At 35.0% G+C, this 16,742-nt stretch overlaps 1 protein-coding gene across 10 annotated transcripts in view; it reads left to right on the top strand.

The window, feature by feature from the left end:
* DMD (dystrophin) overlaps nt 1-16,742 on the top strand; it is a 1,259,796-nt gene that overhangs the window by 513,724 nt on the left and 729,330 nt on the right. For 9 of the 10 annotated variants that reach the window (XM_082049442.1, XM_082049444.1, XM_082049438.1 and 6 more), the window contains 2 exons: nt 7,130-7,253; nt 14,424-14,511. In XM_082049442.1, the coding sequence (XP_081905568.1) occupies nt 7,130-7,253; nt 14,424-14,511 (212 nt within the window). Of the gene's footprint in view, nt 1-7,129; nt 7,254-11,817; nt 11,827-14,423; nt 14,512-16,742 lie in introns of those variants that run through there. The other variant, XM_082049435.1, reaches the window with a different exon arrangement.

Genomic DNA, 16,742 nt, shown 5'->3' with positions numbered 1-16,742 from the left:
ATGTTTTAGCATGACTAGAGGATGAGGTCTTAAAGATGCACTGCACCTGCTGTGTGAATTGCTGGTTTCAAGGAGGAAGAAAGTAGTTGGACTACTCTGTGAATATTATGCTAGTGGACTGCATAAGAGTATGGTCTCCAGCTATTTAGCTGAGGAGAAACAATGGATGGCTAAGATTAAAGCATCGAGCTTTCTAGAATGCTTTTATTTTTACATTTCCCAGTGCTTTGGAAGGGTTAGAAGGATGTGAGAGTCTCCATTTATACTGAAGAAACGGAGGAGATGCCATTTGACTTGTGGACCAATAAGATCCACAGGAGTGAATGTCACATTTTCATCGCCCCAACTCACTTTGTCATAAATGCATGGGAAAGAAGCTGTTGATTTGTCTTGCCTCCTCAAGCAAATTTTTACCATTAGTGGTGGAAAGAAGATATAAGAAGCAGATTACTTTTTTCTTTTCTCCCCTCTCACCCCCCAAAAAAGCTAAAACTGCCTCAAAAGTAATGCTTCAAAATGTGAGAATAATTCAGGCATGTGCTAAGTTCTGTTACTGGTCATAGGAAAGCTACTTTTCCCAAAGGAATTAATTTGAAACTGGGTAGGGAAAAATACTTTGAGCTGTATAATAAAAGTCTTGAAAGTATTTATTAGGCATTAGGACTAGAGATAATTTTAACACAGCTGATGTTTTAGGATGAAAAAAGAACCCTGTAAATGGGAGAAAGGGTTGCAAGGTAACATTTTCATTTTCATGCTGTTTATATATTCTGGGAAAACAGGTCAGTTTTATAGCGTAAAAAAATATGAAAATTGCTCTGTTCATGGTGGATTTTGAAATAGCAAAACGATAAAGCTGCTTAACATTTAATATAAACTTACTTGTAATATTGATGTTCTTGAATAATGACCAATGATACCTTTCTTTGCCATTAAGTAAATATCTTTGTAGATGCTTCCTAATGTTTCCAAGGAATGTCTATTTGTGATAACATTATTATGGATATAACATTAATCTTCAGATTTGAAAGAGACTTCATGCCCTTTGAGGAGAAAGGCGTGTTAAAATAGGATAGTTGCTCCATCTAGTGTTTTTTTTTTTAATTTAGCAAGTGTTAACATAAGAGAGTAGCCTTCATTTCTTTGGAAATTATTATACTTGGGATTTTAATATTTCATTTCTTAGAAAAGTTTGGATTTATGTAGAAAAATATATTAAAGGAAAAATTATAATGATTTATTCAAAGTGCATTTTTGATAGCTATTTTTTCAAATAGCACATTGCTGTCCAATCAGTTCTGTTAGTCAGAACTAAATCCTGATTTTTAGCACTTTTACAGCAACTCTTTTGGGCTGTTCGACACTTAGCCTCTTGTTGAAATGCATTTTTTTTGCTGTTATGTTATCTAACATTACTTAGTAAATTTAAAAAGAGGAAAGACATGTCTTCAGTTTTTCTGGTGGTCCTTGTTTTCAGTGTTCTATTTGTGTAGCCAGTGCCAGAGGAAAGGAAAAGGTGACTGACTTACGATACAATAGTTCTCTGTTGTTTACCGGAGGAATAATTTATAGATATTTTCATTCAATGTGTAAAAACAGGTATGGTTATGTCAAAGTCTGTAAACACGGACACTTTATAACTTCTTAGTTCTCATTGCTTTTTAACCCTTTATCCTCTTTGTGAGGTGAGAAGTGGTATAGTGCCAAACACACTGAGAATCTATCTTCTACTTAATATTTAGTGTCTTAAGTTATCTCCTGTATTATAGGAATGGTATTAGTTGACACTCACTGGAAGTCATGAAGACTGGATGTAAAAGTGCTTTGCATACTTAGCCACTGACTGTAAGCTGAAGGCAAATAGTGTTAATGAACATACTCTGCAAAAACCTCTAGATTTTCACTTGCCTTAGCAGTAAGTGATTTGCTTACATATGACAAATGTGGTGGATCTGTCAGAATTTCTGCAAAACATTCCATATTACAATTCAGGAACTACTGCGCAGGCTGGGGAAGGTATGGTTTATAACCATACCTTACCAATGGTAAAATGGATAGTCGGCTAAAGAAGGAGAACTATGAGACTAATAAGATTAGACTACTGCAGTTTCTGAAGGAGATTAATGCTTGGGATCGATCTAGTATTTTCTTTGATACTTTGATGTTCGTTACAGAAATGTGCTGATCTTAAAGTTGATGAGGCTAAACTGAATAGCATCACAACTGTAGAGGGAGATCCAGAATGATGTTCAGAAAGGAAATAAAATTATTTGTAGACTGAACTAAAAAAAATAGGAAAGGAAAAATATTTATTAGGATAAATAATCTCTTGTATTAGAAGGTAAGAACAAGATTATTTATCAAATAACGGTTCATCAGCTACAAATATAGAGGAGGAAGACAGACAGTAGGGCAGTAGTTCATCAGATAATTATTCTGCCAATGGGCATTGTATACTGTAAGGTTGTTCTTTGGCATGTTCTAGACAACAAAGAGCTACAAGCTGAGGAACACCGCTGGTGAGCTGGACATTTCAGTCTGGCCATGGAAACGTGGTAATTCAGTCATGTGGTTCTTGGATTACAGTCGTATCATTCCCTGCCAGCTCAATGTGTGGGCAAATGTTCTTATGTTTGCCCAAGATACACACTGGTGACATGCCTGGTGTGGTTTTGTTTGGGAAGGGTAGAAAAAAAACAAATGAAATTCTGAGGCAGTTTCCATGTGTTGAAAGAGTGAAGTCCTGAAACCACAGTCTGTCATGGTAGCAGTATCATAATAGCAGTTTCATGATGACATTCATTCAATTTAGAAAAAAGATTACGCACCGCGATGGCCACACAACAGTGCAGTAGTTCACAACTTGTGTTCCTTTGTGAAGCTGTACAGCATTCAAGTTGTTTGTATAAATATGTGGAAGGTTAGTGCATGCACATTACTGCACTGTCATCACCTTACTTGTGGCAGCTTGTAAAAAAGGGCAAAACAATTAGTTTAAAATATACCATTGCCTTTCACTAGATGATGTTGGCTGTGAGAACCACAAAGGCCCTTATTAGGTATATCACACAGATAGAAGCTTTATAGTCAGTCAGCTTTTTGATTATTAATTAAAATTGCATTTGCTTTTATTGTGAAATATAAATAAATTAATGCTTGCTATTCCGTGGTGGAAGGGTCTTGTAGCAGAACTTAAATATCATACTCTGCTGGGTATTTGGGTTAGAAGATCCATGCACAAATAAAATGCAACTAAGTTGTGAAATGTCTTAAAGGTGAGGTTTATCATGTGTTTAATAAAGAAGAGGAAGGGAAAGCTAGAACAAGGAATCATTTTTGAACAAGTAATTGTGGTGATCTCAGCAAGAGAGTTTTGAATGGGAATCTAAAGTGAGCATATGGCATAGTATGATCCAGAAAATCAATTTGTGGGGAACTTAACTGAAAATCTTTATGTCATGGATTAAAAATGTGAAGGTGTTTTTTCAAACATGATCTGGATTTAAAAAAAATACACTGCATTTGAACTCAGCTGAAATGTGCTGGCCTGTAGAGAGAGGGCAGTGAGAGCAGTAAAAGATGATCATCTCTCTTGTGGAATAGCAGAAAGAAAGACTAATTGGAAAAATAAACCGTGAAAGCTGTCCAAAGAATAAATCTTCTGGTGCAGATTGAGTTTTTAGGTGAGGAACAAGCGAACGAGTATATTAAAGTAAGGTAATTATTTAGAGTTATTCTCCAAAGTGATTTGGTTTTAGTGTCTTCCATGGATTTATTTTAACAAATTCTACATGGACTCAGCTTTCATGGGTCAGAAAGGTAATATTGCATTACTTTTTATGTCAAAAGTATTGATGTACGTAGGAAATTTAAAGACTATATTGATACTTTGATATCAATCTAGAGTTAATATGGTTTGTAACTGCAGGTGTGCTCAGAAAGGAAATGTCCAGTCCTCATAGCAGAATGATTAATTATCATATTCTACCTGTATTTCCTGGTTTTATACAAGCTGAACATGAGAGAGAGACTACATGTTTTCCAAGGTAATTGAAGAATGTCCTTATGCTAAGGACATGTATGTGCTGCAAAAAGCTACTTAGAATTAGCTTTGATGTCTTCTAATCCTTTTCTGCTCCCTCTTTATAACCCTTTTTTGGGGCAGGAGGCTTTGTTTGTGGAGTTATATTTATCTCCAGAAGAAACTGCAAGTGACAGAGCAATCTGTTATCTGATATCAGCACTGTCAAGATGCTGTCTACTGTGGCTAATACTTACCTCCACCTGATGAATCCGTGGGCCATTGGATGTGTTCCTGATTAGTTTGTTGTACTACCAAAGCTGTCCCAAATTCTGACATTCCTCTTCCAGGGAGGATGTTGCAGAGGCAGGGGCTTAGTTCTTCTAAGAAATGGAGAAATGATCACTGGTAAATGTTTTGCGCTGTGAATTTCCATCCTATGCCAGGCTAATACCAGGCTATTTTTCAGGAGATTGGTCTCTGTGGTCCTACTTACCTGCAGCTTGAGAATAGAGCAAACACCAGAAGTAATACAATTTTGCCTGCAGTCAAGGGAGTTTTGTACTGAGGGAGTGGTAAATTTGTCTTTGTTGTTATCAAAGGTCTGGTGTTCTGTGGTCTTCTCCAGTTTACTGCTGCTTCATGACAGTGCTATAAAACATTCTAGTTGCCGCAATAGCTGATGGCAGGGAGAGAGCCAACTTTAGCTAAAGATTTAAGTAAGGTAAAACAAGTGGTTGTGGGGAATGGAGAGCATATTTGCAGCAGGGAGTGGCAACATTTTGCCCAGCCTGGGCTGCTAATTTTACGGGACTGGTTTGTACAGTGTTTACTGAGTTTGAAGAACCAAAGGTGGAGAGGGTGTCAGTCCCAGAATATAGTTGAGAACCTACAGGCTGATGAAACTCTGTCTTGGCCTTCAAAACAGGTTCCCTTATTTCTTATTTTGCCTGTGTTGCTGACAAGCCCCGAAACAGATACTTGTATGAAACAGAGGGCAGTACAGTATTACTACTCTGTCTTTTTGAAAAAAGTATACACTGAATTTGGTCGCTTCCCTATAGCTTAGCAATCCTCAACATAAATCTTGAATACATTTAGTTCTATACAGCATTACATGAGAAAGAACTGTGATTTGTTTTTGTTTGCATTTATGTAATCCAGTCCATTAGCTTTAAAATTGGGTGTTAACTATTTTGAGATGTGTTGAGTAGTCTTACGTCATAGTAAAAAACACCTTTTCATCATTCTCCTGCTGAATTCAGTGGGATTAGATATGCAGTTAGTGCTTGCAACTTCTTGAATATGTAATATTCCAGTTTTATGTGGGAGTACTGGATTTCATAGTTTTGCTGTCTCCTAGTATTAAAATTTCACAAGAACATTTATTAAATATACAGTTATTATATGCAGAACAGAGGATAACATCATATTGCAAGACTTACAATTGATTTAATGTCATGTAGGATCAGAAATAAAGCTGAGGTAGGAAGTTCTTAACTGGCAGTGCAGTTCAATTTCATGGATTAGAATCTGGTCCCAGCACAGAGATTCCCTGAACCACCTGGTAATTTTCTTTTTGTCTTCCACCTCTGAAATGTAATTCTGTATAAAATGAATATTTCTGCACCTTCCATTACTTCACAATCATATTTTTCTCCTTTAGTGAGTGTTCAAATAGTATTATTATTAGGAATTGCTTTATCAAAATTATTCCTAAGAGTTTATAATTTGAATATAGAATATTGGGCTGGGATTAAGGTAGGGTGTGATTCTTCTTTCTTCTGTGTTCATTATTTCTCAGTCTTTCACATTGTGTTGTTAAGGGGGGTCACAAAGATCACAGTGGAGAAGGAAAAAAGGGGAAGCATAAATATTAGATCAAACATGGAACTCTTTCTGATATTCACTTTTAATTTCTGTATATGAAGATTTTTGTAGCACCCAATTTTACCTTACATCCTTGTATTTTAGTTCTGATACATATATGGAATATATTTTTATAAAATAAGTAATTCATCCGAATATATAATTGCCATTCAAGTTCTTGGGTTTCGTTGATTTTCAGTTGTATGTAAATGATACAACCTATATTTACAAAGCAATCTAAAAGATACAGCTAATTTTTTTCCCATGTCTTTTTGTTTTATTGCTTTCATTGTATTGCTGCAAAAAGAAAATCAGTTACAAACTAGATATAAATATTTGAACATATAGTGCAGTAAATAAATGAAATCAAGAGATTGCAAAAAAGCATTGTCTCAAGCCTCTTTTTTTTTAAAAAAATACAGTGTAGTTACTTCAATTACTGATTTGTAGAAAAATCAAGCTTTGATTCGGTAACTGCATATGATAACCTTCATAGTATCTGCATATGATAACCTTCATTTTGAGCTGCTACCTTCAGAACAGGTAACAAAATTAAGATGAGTTTCAAAGGAGTTGATGAAAGAATCCAAACTGTAATAAAAAGGACTCTACAGTAAAAACAAAACAAAACAAACAAAAACAACAACAAAAACACAAAAAGATAAAGAGTTAGGGATCTTAATTTGCAGTTTCTAAAGTTTTAGCTCTATATTATAATTTACTATTGATATTTACATTCTACAACACATTTGAGTCAATCAGAAGAGTCTCTTTCCTAATGGTCAGATTTCATGCTTGAATATTCTCCATGATAGTGTCAGCACAAGCTGGGTCAGAAATCTTGCAGGTATGAAGGCTGCATTTGGTCAGCCAGGCAGGCCTTACAACCTCCGCTGAACCAACAGGACTTGTGGTCCATTTTCTTCACAGGAGACACTTGTTTCATGTCTTGAAAAATATCAGCTTGTAAAATTAAAATCTTCATTGTGAAAATTGTTGCATCTGTTCAGCTGTCAAATCAGGGTCTTAAAAATGAGAAAGTATTTCTATGTTTCCAGATTTTAGAGTGGATAATTTTATTGAGCTATCTAATGAAATATGGGATTTAAAATTCTTTTGCTGAGAGAAACTGCTACTTATTTAGTTGTTTAAACAACCAGTTAAACATGTTTACTGTCAATCCTGCTTTCAGAAACTTTGTGGAAATTAAATGTCTTCTTGCACTTCTCTGTCTCGCAGGTTTGACTCGGATACAACAGAGCTCCATAGCTGGATGACCCGCTCAGAAGCAGTGCTTCAGAGTCCCGAGTTTGCAGTATATCGGAAAGAAGGCAGTCTCTCAGATCTCAGAGAAAGAGTCAATGTAGGAGAAAGTACTCGTATATATGTCTATTAGTTTGTATTAACTTGCCAGAGTGGTTGCAAAGTCCAAGTTTAAATGAGTTCAAATGTAAACTGACAAGCATTGATAGTCCATATGCCCAAGAGAAATTTAGAAGTGCTTACTGTTTCTGTGAATTTCAGATTTTGTCACCAAAATTGCTGTACAGGCTGTTGGAATACTTTTTTTAAAAAAAAAAAAATTATTCATACATCCTCATATTTAATTAAGGTATTCTAGATTCATGAAAGTCTTTAGTAAAGCTGAATCAAAGCCTATATATTACTTCTTAAATACGCATAATCATTCTATCCTAACAGCTTAATTTATTATACATGTACAAATTGAAGGATGTGAAAAGTAACAGCTTTTAGTGTGCGCTGAAGAAAAACTGTATCCAATTCATTTTACAGCAGTGTAAAATACATCTGAAAATCACCAGTCTCCACATACAAATATTTATATATGTTTCTACTGTATTATAATACCATTCCTGAACATAAACTGTTTCTTTTCTACTTTTGGAAAAATGAATTATTCCGCGTTGCTTAAGGAGTGGCTGTGTTTGTTTAAGTGTTTCACATGGTCTGAATTTAGATCTTGAGAACTAAACTATTACAAATTTTCTTCCATATTTATTTTTTGTAGATAGATACAAAAATGTCTGTATTTTCTAAATCAGCGAAAGGGAAGGTCTTTTTATAAATAGCTTTTACAGTATCATAGTATATCATGGAACTTCATTAAAATATATGTTGATACATATTCCTAGAATAGAAACAGATGGAACAAAGTTACTATATGGAAGTTAGTGTCACTGCTGTTTTTTCTCACTGTCTGCTTCTCCATCATAAATCAGCTATGATAAGATTGAGGAACACTGAATTTTGTGACTATAAATATAAATTTTAAAATGTCACATTAAAAAATATTTTTATTGCAATAATTTTAATTTAATTGTTAATGTTGTCATATTACTAGCAGTAAGTATCCATTAGAATGTAACATCAAGAATTTAGCTCATGGCATCATTTCATGTTATGTGAAATATAGGTAAATATATATATGCTAAATGTATCAAAAATACAGAGAAGATTTGATGGGTTCAAATGGTTCCATACTGAAGTAATGGCATTCACCTAATACATAAATAGATATACAGTTAATTGAGTGCTTCAATCTTAATGATAGGTAAAACTAAGAACAGAAACAAAACAAAACAAGAAGGCTCTTGCCTTTCCTTAATATGTTTCCATTTTGAGAAACATAAAAATTTCAAGGATGGCAAATCAGCTGATCATGACATACATGTTTCACTGGATACCTGCATTGTCAGGTTTCCCCAACCAGTATGATTTCCCACCTCATCTTGCCAGTTTGTAAGATTTTATACAGTCATTAAAGGATCCAGGAGCCATGGTTCACCTTCCTCCTTCTTTCCTTTCTTTGCTTCCAAGGAGGTGGTGATGGCTGCAAATATAGGGGTGGAGGTAGGTGAACCACAGACCCTCCTCTGGTCCCAGCTGGAGTTCCAGCAGCCTTTGTTGGTGAAGAGGAAGAACACTGGGGCTGGGAGGCCACTACCCAACACATTTGTTCAGATCTCATTTAGGTTGGTGAAAACATAATACTGGAGAAAGAGGGAGGAAGGGAAAAGGGTTTTGGAATTTGACCAGTGCATGGGCATTTTAAGTTTGAATTCAAGACACTGCAGATAGTATGAGATATTTCACATGTTCCTTTGACCCCCATGGAAATTGAATAACTGGATGGTTAAGAAACCAATTTCCAGCTTCTTTACTGAAAAGTAGTATGGAAAAAGGATCTACTTTATATCAAGAGGGGTCTGAGACAAAGCAGTAACTAAATAGAAATAAGAGAAATGAACCTGTATCCTTCATTAACATTGGAAATCTTTTTAAAAACCAAGACTGGTTTTGATTTCATAGAGTATCACTGTTTTTAAGATCAATATTTTTATTGAGAAAATCAAGTTACATGTAGAATTTTCTACATGTTTTAAGGGTGAAAGAACTCTGAAAGATGGCTTTTGACAAGTACTAACTACACGGATTCTTTGTGGAATGTTTTTCAGTTAATGGAAGTCTTTTACACACTTTTCAAAAAAGAAAAAAAAGAAAAGCAAAGAACAACAAAACCAACAAACAGGTTTTTAAAGCTTGTCCTGACCTGACTCATCCAGGTCTGTTCTCTATTCTTAAAACTAGTAGTCAAAGCAGGAAGTACTGTCCAATTTGTTGATTTGAGCTGTTTCATTGTTGCTTGTTAAATTTTTTGTTTCCACATTTCTCAAAATGAGCCTCAAATCAATGGAAAATAATGTAGTGTGGGTTTTAATTCTAATAAAGCTGTAGAACATGTAGAAAATAAAAAAAAAAAAAATGAAATGCCAAAAAGGAAAACATGTTAGTGATGATTGAAAAAGATTGTATCATACTGACACACATAGTCCTACCCCAGGGTTGTACTTATATTGGCATGCATATGACCACTTACACATGCATGCAGAAGTCCCAGCTTGCCATTACTGCTTATCTTTTAGCTTTCTCTCTCTATGACAATATATGTATTGGTGTGGCACCGAACACCTGTGCTTGGCTGATTGCGGACTTGCTATTTATTACCCACCATGGTAGGTGCTGAGTCCTATGGCTTTTTTCCTAATGACTTTATTGTCTGCTGTTCTTTTGAGAACAGGGTACTATTATATTTGGGTGATTTTTTTTATTTTTTTTTTTTTTCCTCCTGTGGCAACTCGCTCCTACTCATCATTTTTCTTGGGTGAGGGGTCACTTCCATATGATACAGTGGTAGTGCATCTGCTGTATGATAGAGGAATGCAGACTTAAGAACCGACAGCCACAAGGAAAGCTCTTTTGCCGTCATTGATGATTCATCAAGTTCAAAAGCCTGCTCCCATCCCAGCTTAGAGGAGGCCTGGGGGAGACAGAGCCAAGAGCAGGCTGTATGAAGTGGCCTGACTGTGTTTTCTAATCCAGCTGCTCTTCAGATACTGGCAGGAAATTGACTTTGGCAGATGTATTACGTAGATTGAATATATTAGGCATGCACAAAAAGTCCTTCCTATGTCTGGGGAGAAGCAAAAATATTTATAGCCATTCCCTGTGACAAAAGAAAGATATTTGTGTTACCTGGCCAGAGAGACTTGATGCCACAAGTACAGAAGTTTCATTGTGGAACAACCATACTACTCCTAAATAATGAAAACATACAAACATAAATGCTGTAAACATCATTATGCTGCATCACACTTAACATTTTCCTGTTAGTATGTATATTTTACCAAAATCAGACCTAATCATGACTTGGGCCTTTTTTGTTTTTCTTAAGCTGTAATGGGCTTTCAATATTGCAAGTTCAAATATATGAAGGCCTAGGTACAAAAAAAATTAAAACTTGCTAGGTAGAAACTCTTGCATAACAATAAGTCAGATTTGAGAATATACATCAATGAACTAGTAATAAAACTCCTTGAAAGGAGTTTTGTTTGGCCAAGAAGCAGCACATAGAAATTCAGAATCAAAGGTAAACATATAAGGAACAGATGTAAGGGAAAATGTCAGATATCTTAGACAATTAAATTTGTTCTCTTGGCATTCTCAAAGTCCCATTCTTGTTTGTTTACTGCGCTCTAGTGACCTTTTTCAGACATGCTTTGTTGGGCCTGGATATTTTAAGCTGAATCATTGTCAGAGCCAGTGATGGTAGCATTGCCATCTACTGCACTCAGGGGTAATTGGTCAGAGTCACAGGAGGTGAGGGAGTACAGCTACCATGCACCCTTTCACAGAGGTCTCAAAGCAGGATGTTGATTTGATATGAATAACATCCAAATTCCTCAGACCATCCATGTTTTCTAGGTTGTGAAGTCATTAACTACCAACTAAAATCTCGAGCTCAAATAAAATGCTCAACATTGTTAAAACAGGCTCTTCACCTTTGGCTGGCATTTAGCTAAAGATGAATTTTTAGTGTTATTCAATCAGTTAAAACCAGACTATTATAGATTTCCATTGCCAGTTACAAAATAGTCCAAAGGAGAATTAATCACTGATGAAATGAAAACCTGTAAAGGAAAGGTAACCTTTTTTTTTTTTCTTTCTCATATTGGTGTATTTTTTCTGAGGAATCTTTAATGGAAAACAAAGAGACTAGAAAAGGCAAAAGTTGTATGTTTGGAAATATTTTGAAGTGACTTTGCAGCTGCCACAACTTTTCCTTTGAAAAGTGTTGATTACAACATACAGAATCAGTTTCGAAACTTCACAAACCTCTTCAAGCTTCAAGAAAAAATGAACCAAACAGAGCCAAAGAGATAAATATGAGATGTTTACAGGGCCTCTACTCTCTTCATTTCTAGGCACTTTACAGGTGCTCATGGAAATCTTTCTTCTGAGGGGTTTAAAAATCCAAGACATGGTTTGCAGGTTTGGCAAACAACCGTGTACAGAGTAGTGGCAGGACTATGTGAGTAGTACTATGAAGTAACGAGGGCAAACTTCCTCCAGATCAGGTAATTTGTCTTTGTTTGAGGAACAGGAGGACAGTCTTTTCTCCTTTGGCTGGCATTGTGATTTCTGTGTGTAAGCATTTGTCTTCCTGTAACCGGTGTTAGACCTTTGCTTTTATAATATATGCAAATTACAAAAAAAATGAATGGAAAAAAGCAATTGACAGAAAATTTGATATGTCCTAAATTTTCAGGTTTATTTAAGGGTGTCACATATAGTGTTTATACTTTATATAATCATTCAGGACACATAATATATTACTGGACACTGAAGGGCTCACTTCCACAAGCTTTGATGTAATATCTTTTTTTTTTTTTAATTTCAAAAAGCTAATTTTTAGTATATTTTAGGAGGAGTTTTTTTGTGATTCATTTGTGTTCACTACAGTTGCATTCATAATTTTTATGTTTCTCATTCATGATAATTACACACCTGGTATTACAGACAGAGTAAAATTATTTTCAGTACATTTTAGTGCTTTTATGATTGCTTTGAGTTCTCTGGCATTATAGACAGAGTAGTATTAATTAAGATTCTGCAAGAAATTTTGGAGCTCTGCAGAGAATTAATAGACTAAGTTTGTATGTTTATTCGGTTTTTAATTTGGAAAATATTTAGATTGTGCAATGGAATGGAAGAAGATTTTATTGACCTACAAAACTATAATTTATTAGTACAATCATGTTTAACTCATTGGGATAATCTTCATAAACCTTCAGGGATAATTATTTGTATATTAAATATATGTTTATAAAATCCAAAATATTTTCATCCTTAATTCTTCTCTACATATCCTTCCTTTATATAGTTTACTTATATAAAACTATAGTATTGAAAGTGTTTGATAGAAACTTTGGCATATTGTTAGAAAGCCTACTGCTTAATCATTTTGTTATGCATAAAAGAATGCTGGCTATAAGTAGGCTGTGGAAAAGTGTGAATTTAACTGAAAAGCTCTCTTTAAAGTTCTGAGCATCTCCTCACCTAGAAAAGTCTTCTGGGGAGCTTTTAAGAATCACAGTTTAGAAGTTGTTTTAAGAGAGTTTATTCAAAGGTGTTTATATTACTTCCTCCTAAGCATAGTAATCTATTTCAAAAATAACATTTTCAACTGTAAGTGTATGAGATTATTCTACTAAATGCATTCTTAGACACCTACTCGAGGTTTCTTTCCAGCTGTAAGGAACCTTTTCCCCTGAAGAGTCAAGTCACACAGAATTCACCTTTGTTGTGGAAATAAACACGGTCATTGGGAAGCCTAGCAGGGTTAGCCAGAGAAGATGTAACCAGAGTTGTGTGTTATTTTTACATATACATCATGTGGGATTTGTGGTGGAATATCCTTTTTGTATGTGTGTATCTACTGCAATAAAGTGAGGGACTCTGATTTATGGGAGACTGTGTTGGTCAGGATGTCTGAGAGATATTATAGTTTGTTTTATTTTTGGTATGAAACTTGGTTGTGGCTCTATACTTCTTTGGGCTTCTGATTTAGAGTTTCTAAATTACTCCTGGATTATACACCTAAATTAATTTAAAATCAATGGAATGACTTCATGATATTAATTATGAGACAGCACTGAGGGGCTGTCATATCTAAAATGATTTTACTTTCCATCTGTATTGCTATCAACCCAAAATGAAATTCGAAACTGAGATTCCTACTACATTCAGAAAATTTAGCAGCCAGCCAATACCAGCTAGGCTGAGTGCAAGCCTGAACATGGGTAAAATTTTTTTCAGTACTGAAAAGTGAATTGAGAATATTTGATACAATACCTAACTAGAAACCTATGTTAATTGTGCTGTTAACTCTCATTCTTGCTTAGTAGCTCATATATAGATGTCTGCTATATATCATAGAGTCATAGAATGCTTTGGGTTGGAAGGGACCTTAAAGATCATTTAGTTCCAACCCCCTTGCCAGGGCCACCTTCCACTAGAGCAGGTTGTTCAAAGCCCCATCTAGCCTGGCCTTGAACACTTCCAGGGACAGGGCATCCACAGATTCTCTGGGCACGCTGTTCTAGTGTCTCTCCACCCTCATAGTGAAGAAGTATATGTTCATATATGTATGGTGGATGTCTACTTTAATATGCATTTTACAGGATTTTTTTGGCCAACAGAAGAGTAAAGTGAGCAATCAAATGGTATATGGATTCAATAATATAGTATGCCATGAAACCCTGTGATTTGGGGTTGAGCATGCTCAATTCTTGCTGTTATCAATAGGAGCCACATGAGAAATGAATAAATCTGTTTTTCCACAAGGAATTTCTGTTTAACATATATTTCTATTCTGAAATATTGGGCTTTGAATAGCTGTTAATTTGTATGTCTTTTATTTGTCTGTAAAATACTGATGTGTATCATTTGGCAACTCTGTTGTGTTCTGATTCTCAGTTTATATGTTTGTCTTTATGACTGACTTCCTTCTTGATGGTATGTGGTACTAGCTGCTTTCATTGTGAAGCAGAAGGCTGGCAGGGCAATATGACAGGTTAAATGGTCTTGAGAAATCAGAAATCCCTGAGATTAATTACTTTTTTTTCTTCAAAATCCCTCTTTTGAAATATTCACCTTTCCTGTCATGCTGCAGGCCATCCAGCGAGAAAAGCCTGAGAAGTACAGAAAACTGCAAGATGCCAGCAGATCGGCTGAGGCCCTGGTGGAACAGATGGTGAATGGTAATTACATGGGAGTTGATTTAGATAATCTTCTTAGGGATTTGATAAATGCACAGGTTCATATTTATCACAAGAATTATATTAGCAAATATTGTCTAAACAGAACAGTAAAATAATATTGCTTTATATTTCTTTGATTTCTGAATGTTAAATCTGTTAATTAAAAAAGAGAAAAAAAAATCTTACCACTCTAGTACCATGAAAAGAAATGTGTGTAAAATGTGCTCACAGTAATGAACTGTATATTAACAATCTGTTCTGCACAGAGACTTAAGTTGTAATCTTATTTTCTGACTATGCTAAGCTTTTGAAGATATATTAACTCATCTGAGTTAGAAAGCTCTGAAGGTGTTACTCTGAACAGTTTGTAAAAAATGCTTTCTGACTTATACAATGTATGTTTTGTAAGATACATATTGCTGTAATGTTCTGTATCACAGAAAAATATAATGTTTTATTGGGTTTTGGAAGAGATTTTTGGCATTTGGCTTTTCAAAGATAATAAATGTCAAAGCTTATACAAGTCTTAAGAAAAAAAACGTAGTTGTAAGCTTTTTTAAAAATTTTTATTATTGATATTTCCAAAAAAACCCAAACCTGTTATGTCATTCTTTTGAACTTCAGATGTCATTAAGGGAAAAATAAAACTAAAGAAAGGTATATGGAAATAAAATTGTAAGTCATACCATTGTCCTTGATATTAAGGAAGTCTAACTTTCCAATAAAATATGCAACACAGGCCAGTATCTGTCCTACTCATATGATTACCAGAAAAATAGATTTTAAATGCACTGAGCTTCAGAGCATATATGTATAATAATAATAATAATAATGAAGAACCAATAATTTAATTGCTAAAAATAAAACATTCTTACTTTGAGGTACTAACTGGCCAAGCTAAACAAATTTGATGGTATCATAACATTATCTTGCTTACATATGAAGGTGTTGTGTTTTAAAAGTGACCACATTTAATTATCATTACTGTAACAACTCTTGCGAGAGTTCCCTTCCTAGGCTCAGAGAACAGATTGAAGAGAGTCTGGTAACATTTGCACCCTCTTTGAAATAATTTGAGCAGTTTTCCACGGCTGATCATATTAAAAATTGTGACTTTTTTTTTTTTTTTTGGCCATATTTTCTGCCTGGGAGAACTGGTTGTACAGGACTTTTAAGGCAGTATTTGAAATTTGTGTGATGCCACACTGAGGTTGTTATTTTGGATGGAATCTACATAGGACACATTTAGCAGTGTCCACTCTTCTTTGGCCAAATGCAGATTTGCACGTCTAGAATTCCAGCTTCAATTTTTTTAGATTACATAGTACTTTCTGGTAATTTCAATTTTAGTTGGAGAACTCACTAGCACATTATATATTACTTTTCCGGTAATGTACTATGTACCATGTCTAATACCAAGTAGATTAACTTTCTGTCTTAAATATTCTCATGTGGTTTTAACTCAAGGTTCTCTTTTTCCTCCTTCAGTCCATGGGTCCATGCTTATTCATGGTTTACAGATGTTGTGATCTCAACTGTGGCTAGTTGTACATATAAATATTTCCAATATCTCCTAAACCACACCTTTTTTAGGAAGCATATCTTCCGGTTGGGGTGTAAGCCAGTATGGCTTTGTCTGTTCCCTATAACTGCTCTGAGCTCTGTATCATGCCGTATATCTTCATAGCCTTGGTAGCAAGAATATTCTAGCAGGGATGACAGTTGCCTGTGAAATTGAAGATCCTTTTTTGTAACAGTTTTAGAGAAGAAACAACTCCTTTTAAAAGAGAAATCTTTCCTCTGGACTTGAAGCCTTAAACATTTATGGGACTTTCAGCCACTCCACTGCTGCAAAGGCAGTTTGAAGAATAGTTAAGAAATGGTAAAATAATGCAGTAATCACCACCAGGTGTGAGTGACAGAGAGCAGAAGTTGATTTGGGACATGCGGTCTTCATCTCTGTTACTTGTTTCTGTTGATTTCTGGATTCACTAAAAACAAGAGGAAAGGACATAGCATAGGAATGCTTTGCTGAATCTCCAAAATAAGGTTCAACAAAGCAAACTGAATGTGTCTACATACCTTCCTCTTCTAATGCTGGAAGTCTTTTCTGTAATATGGGAAAGAACTGGAATTAAAGTGTCTTTATGGATTTGTGGGAGACGTTGTTTAACGTCTAGTGACATAGAGCAGTTGTGAAGTCAAGTCATGACAATTTTAACTGCATTGTT

This window comes from Streptopelia decaocto (assembly GCF_964273445.1).
Source record: "Streptopelia decaocto genome assembly, chromosome: 1".
NCBI lineage: Eukaryota > Metazoa > Chordata > Aves > Columbiformes > Columbidae > Streptopelia > Streptopelia decaocto.
This window is presented reverse-complemented; position numbering and strand designations above follow the sequence as displayed.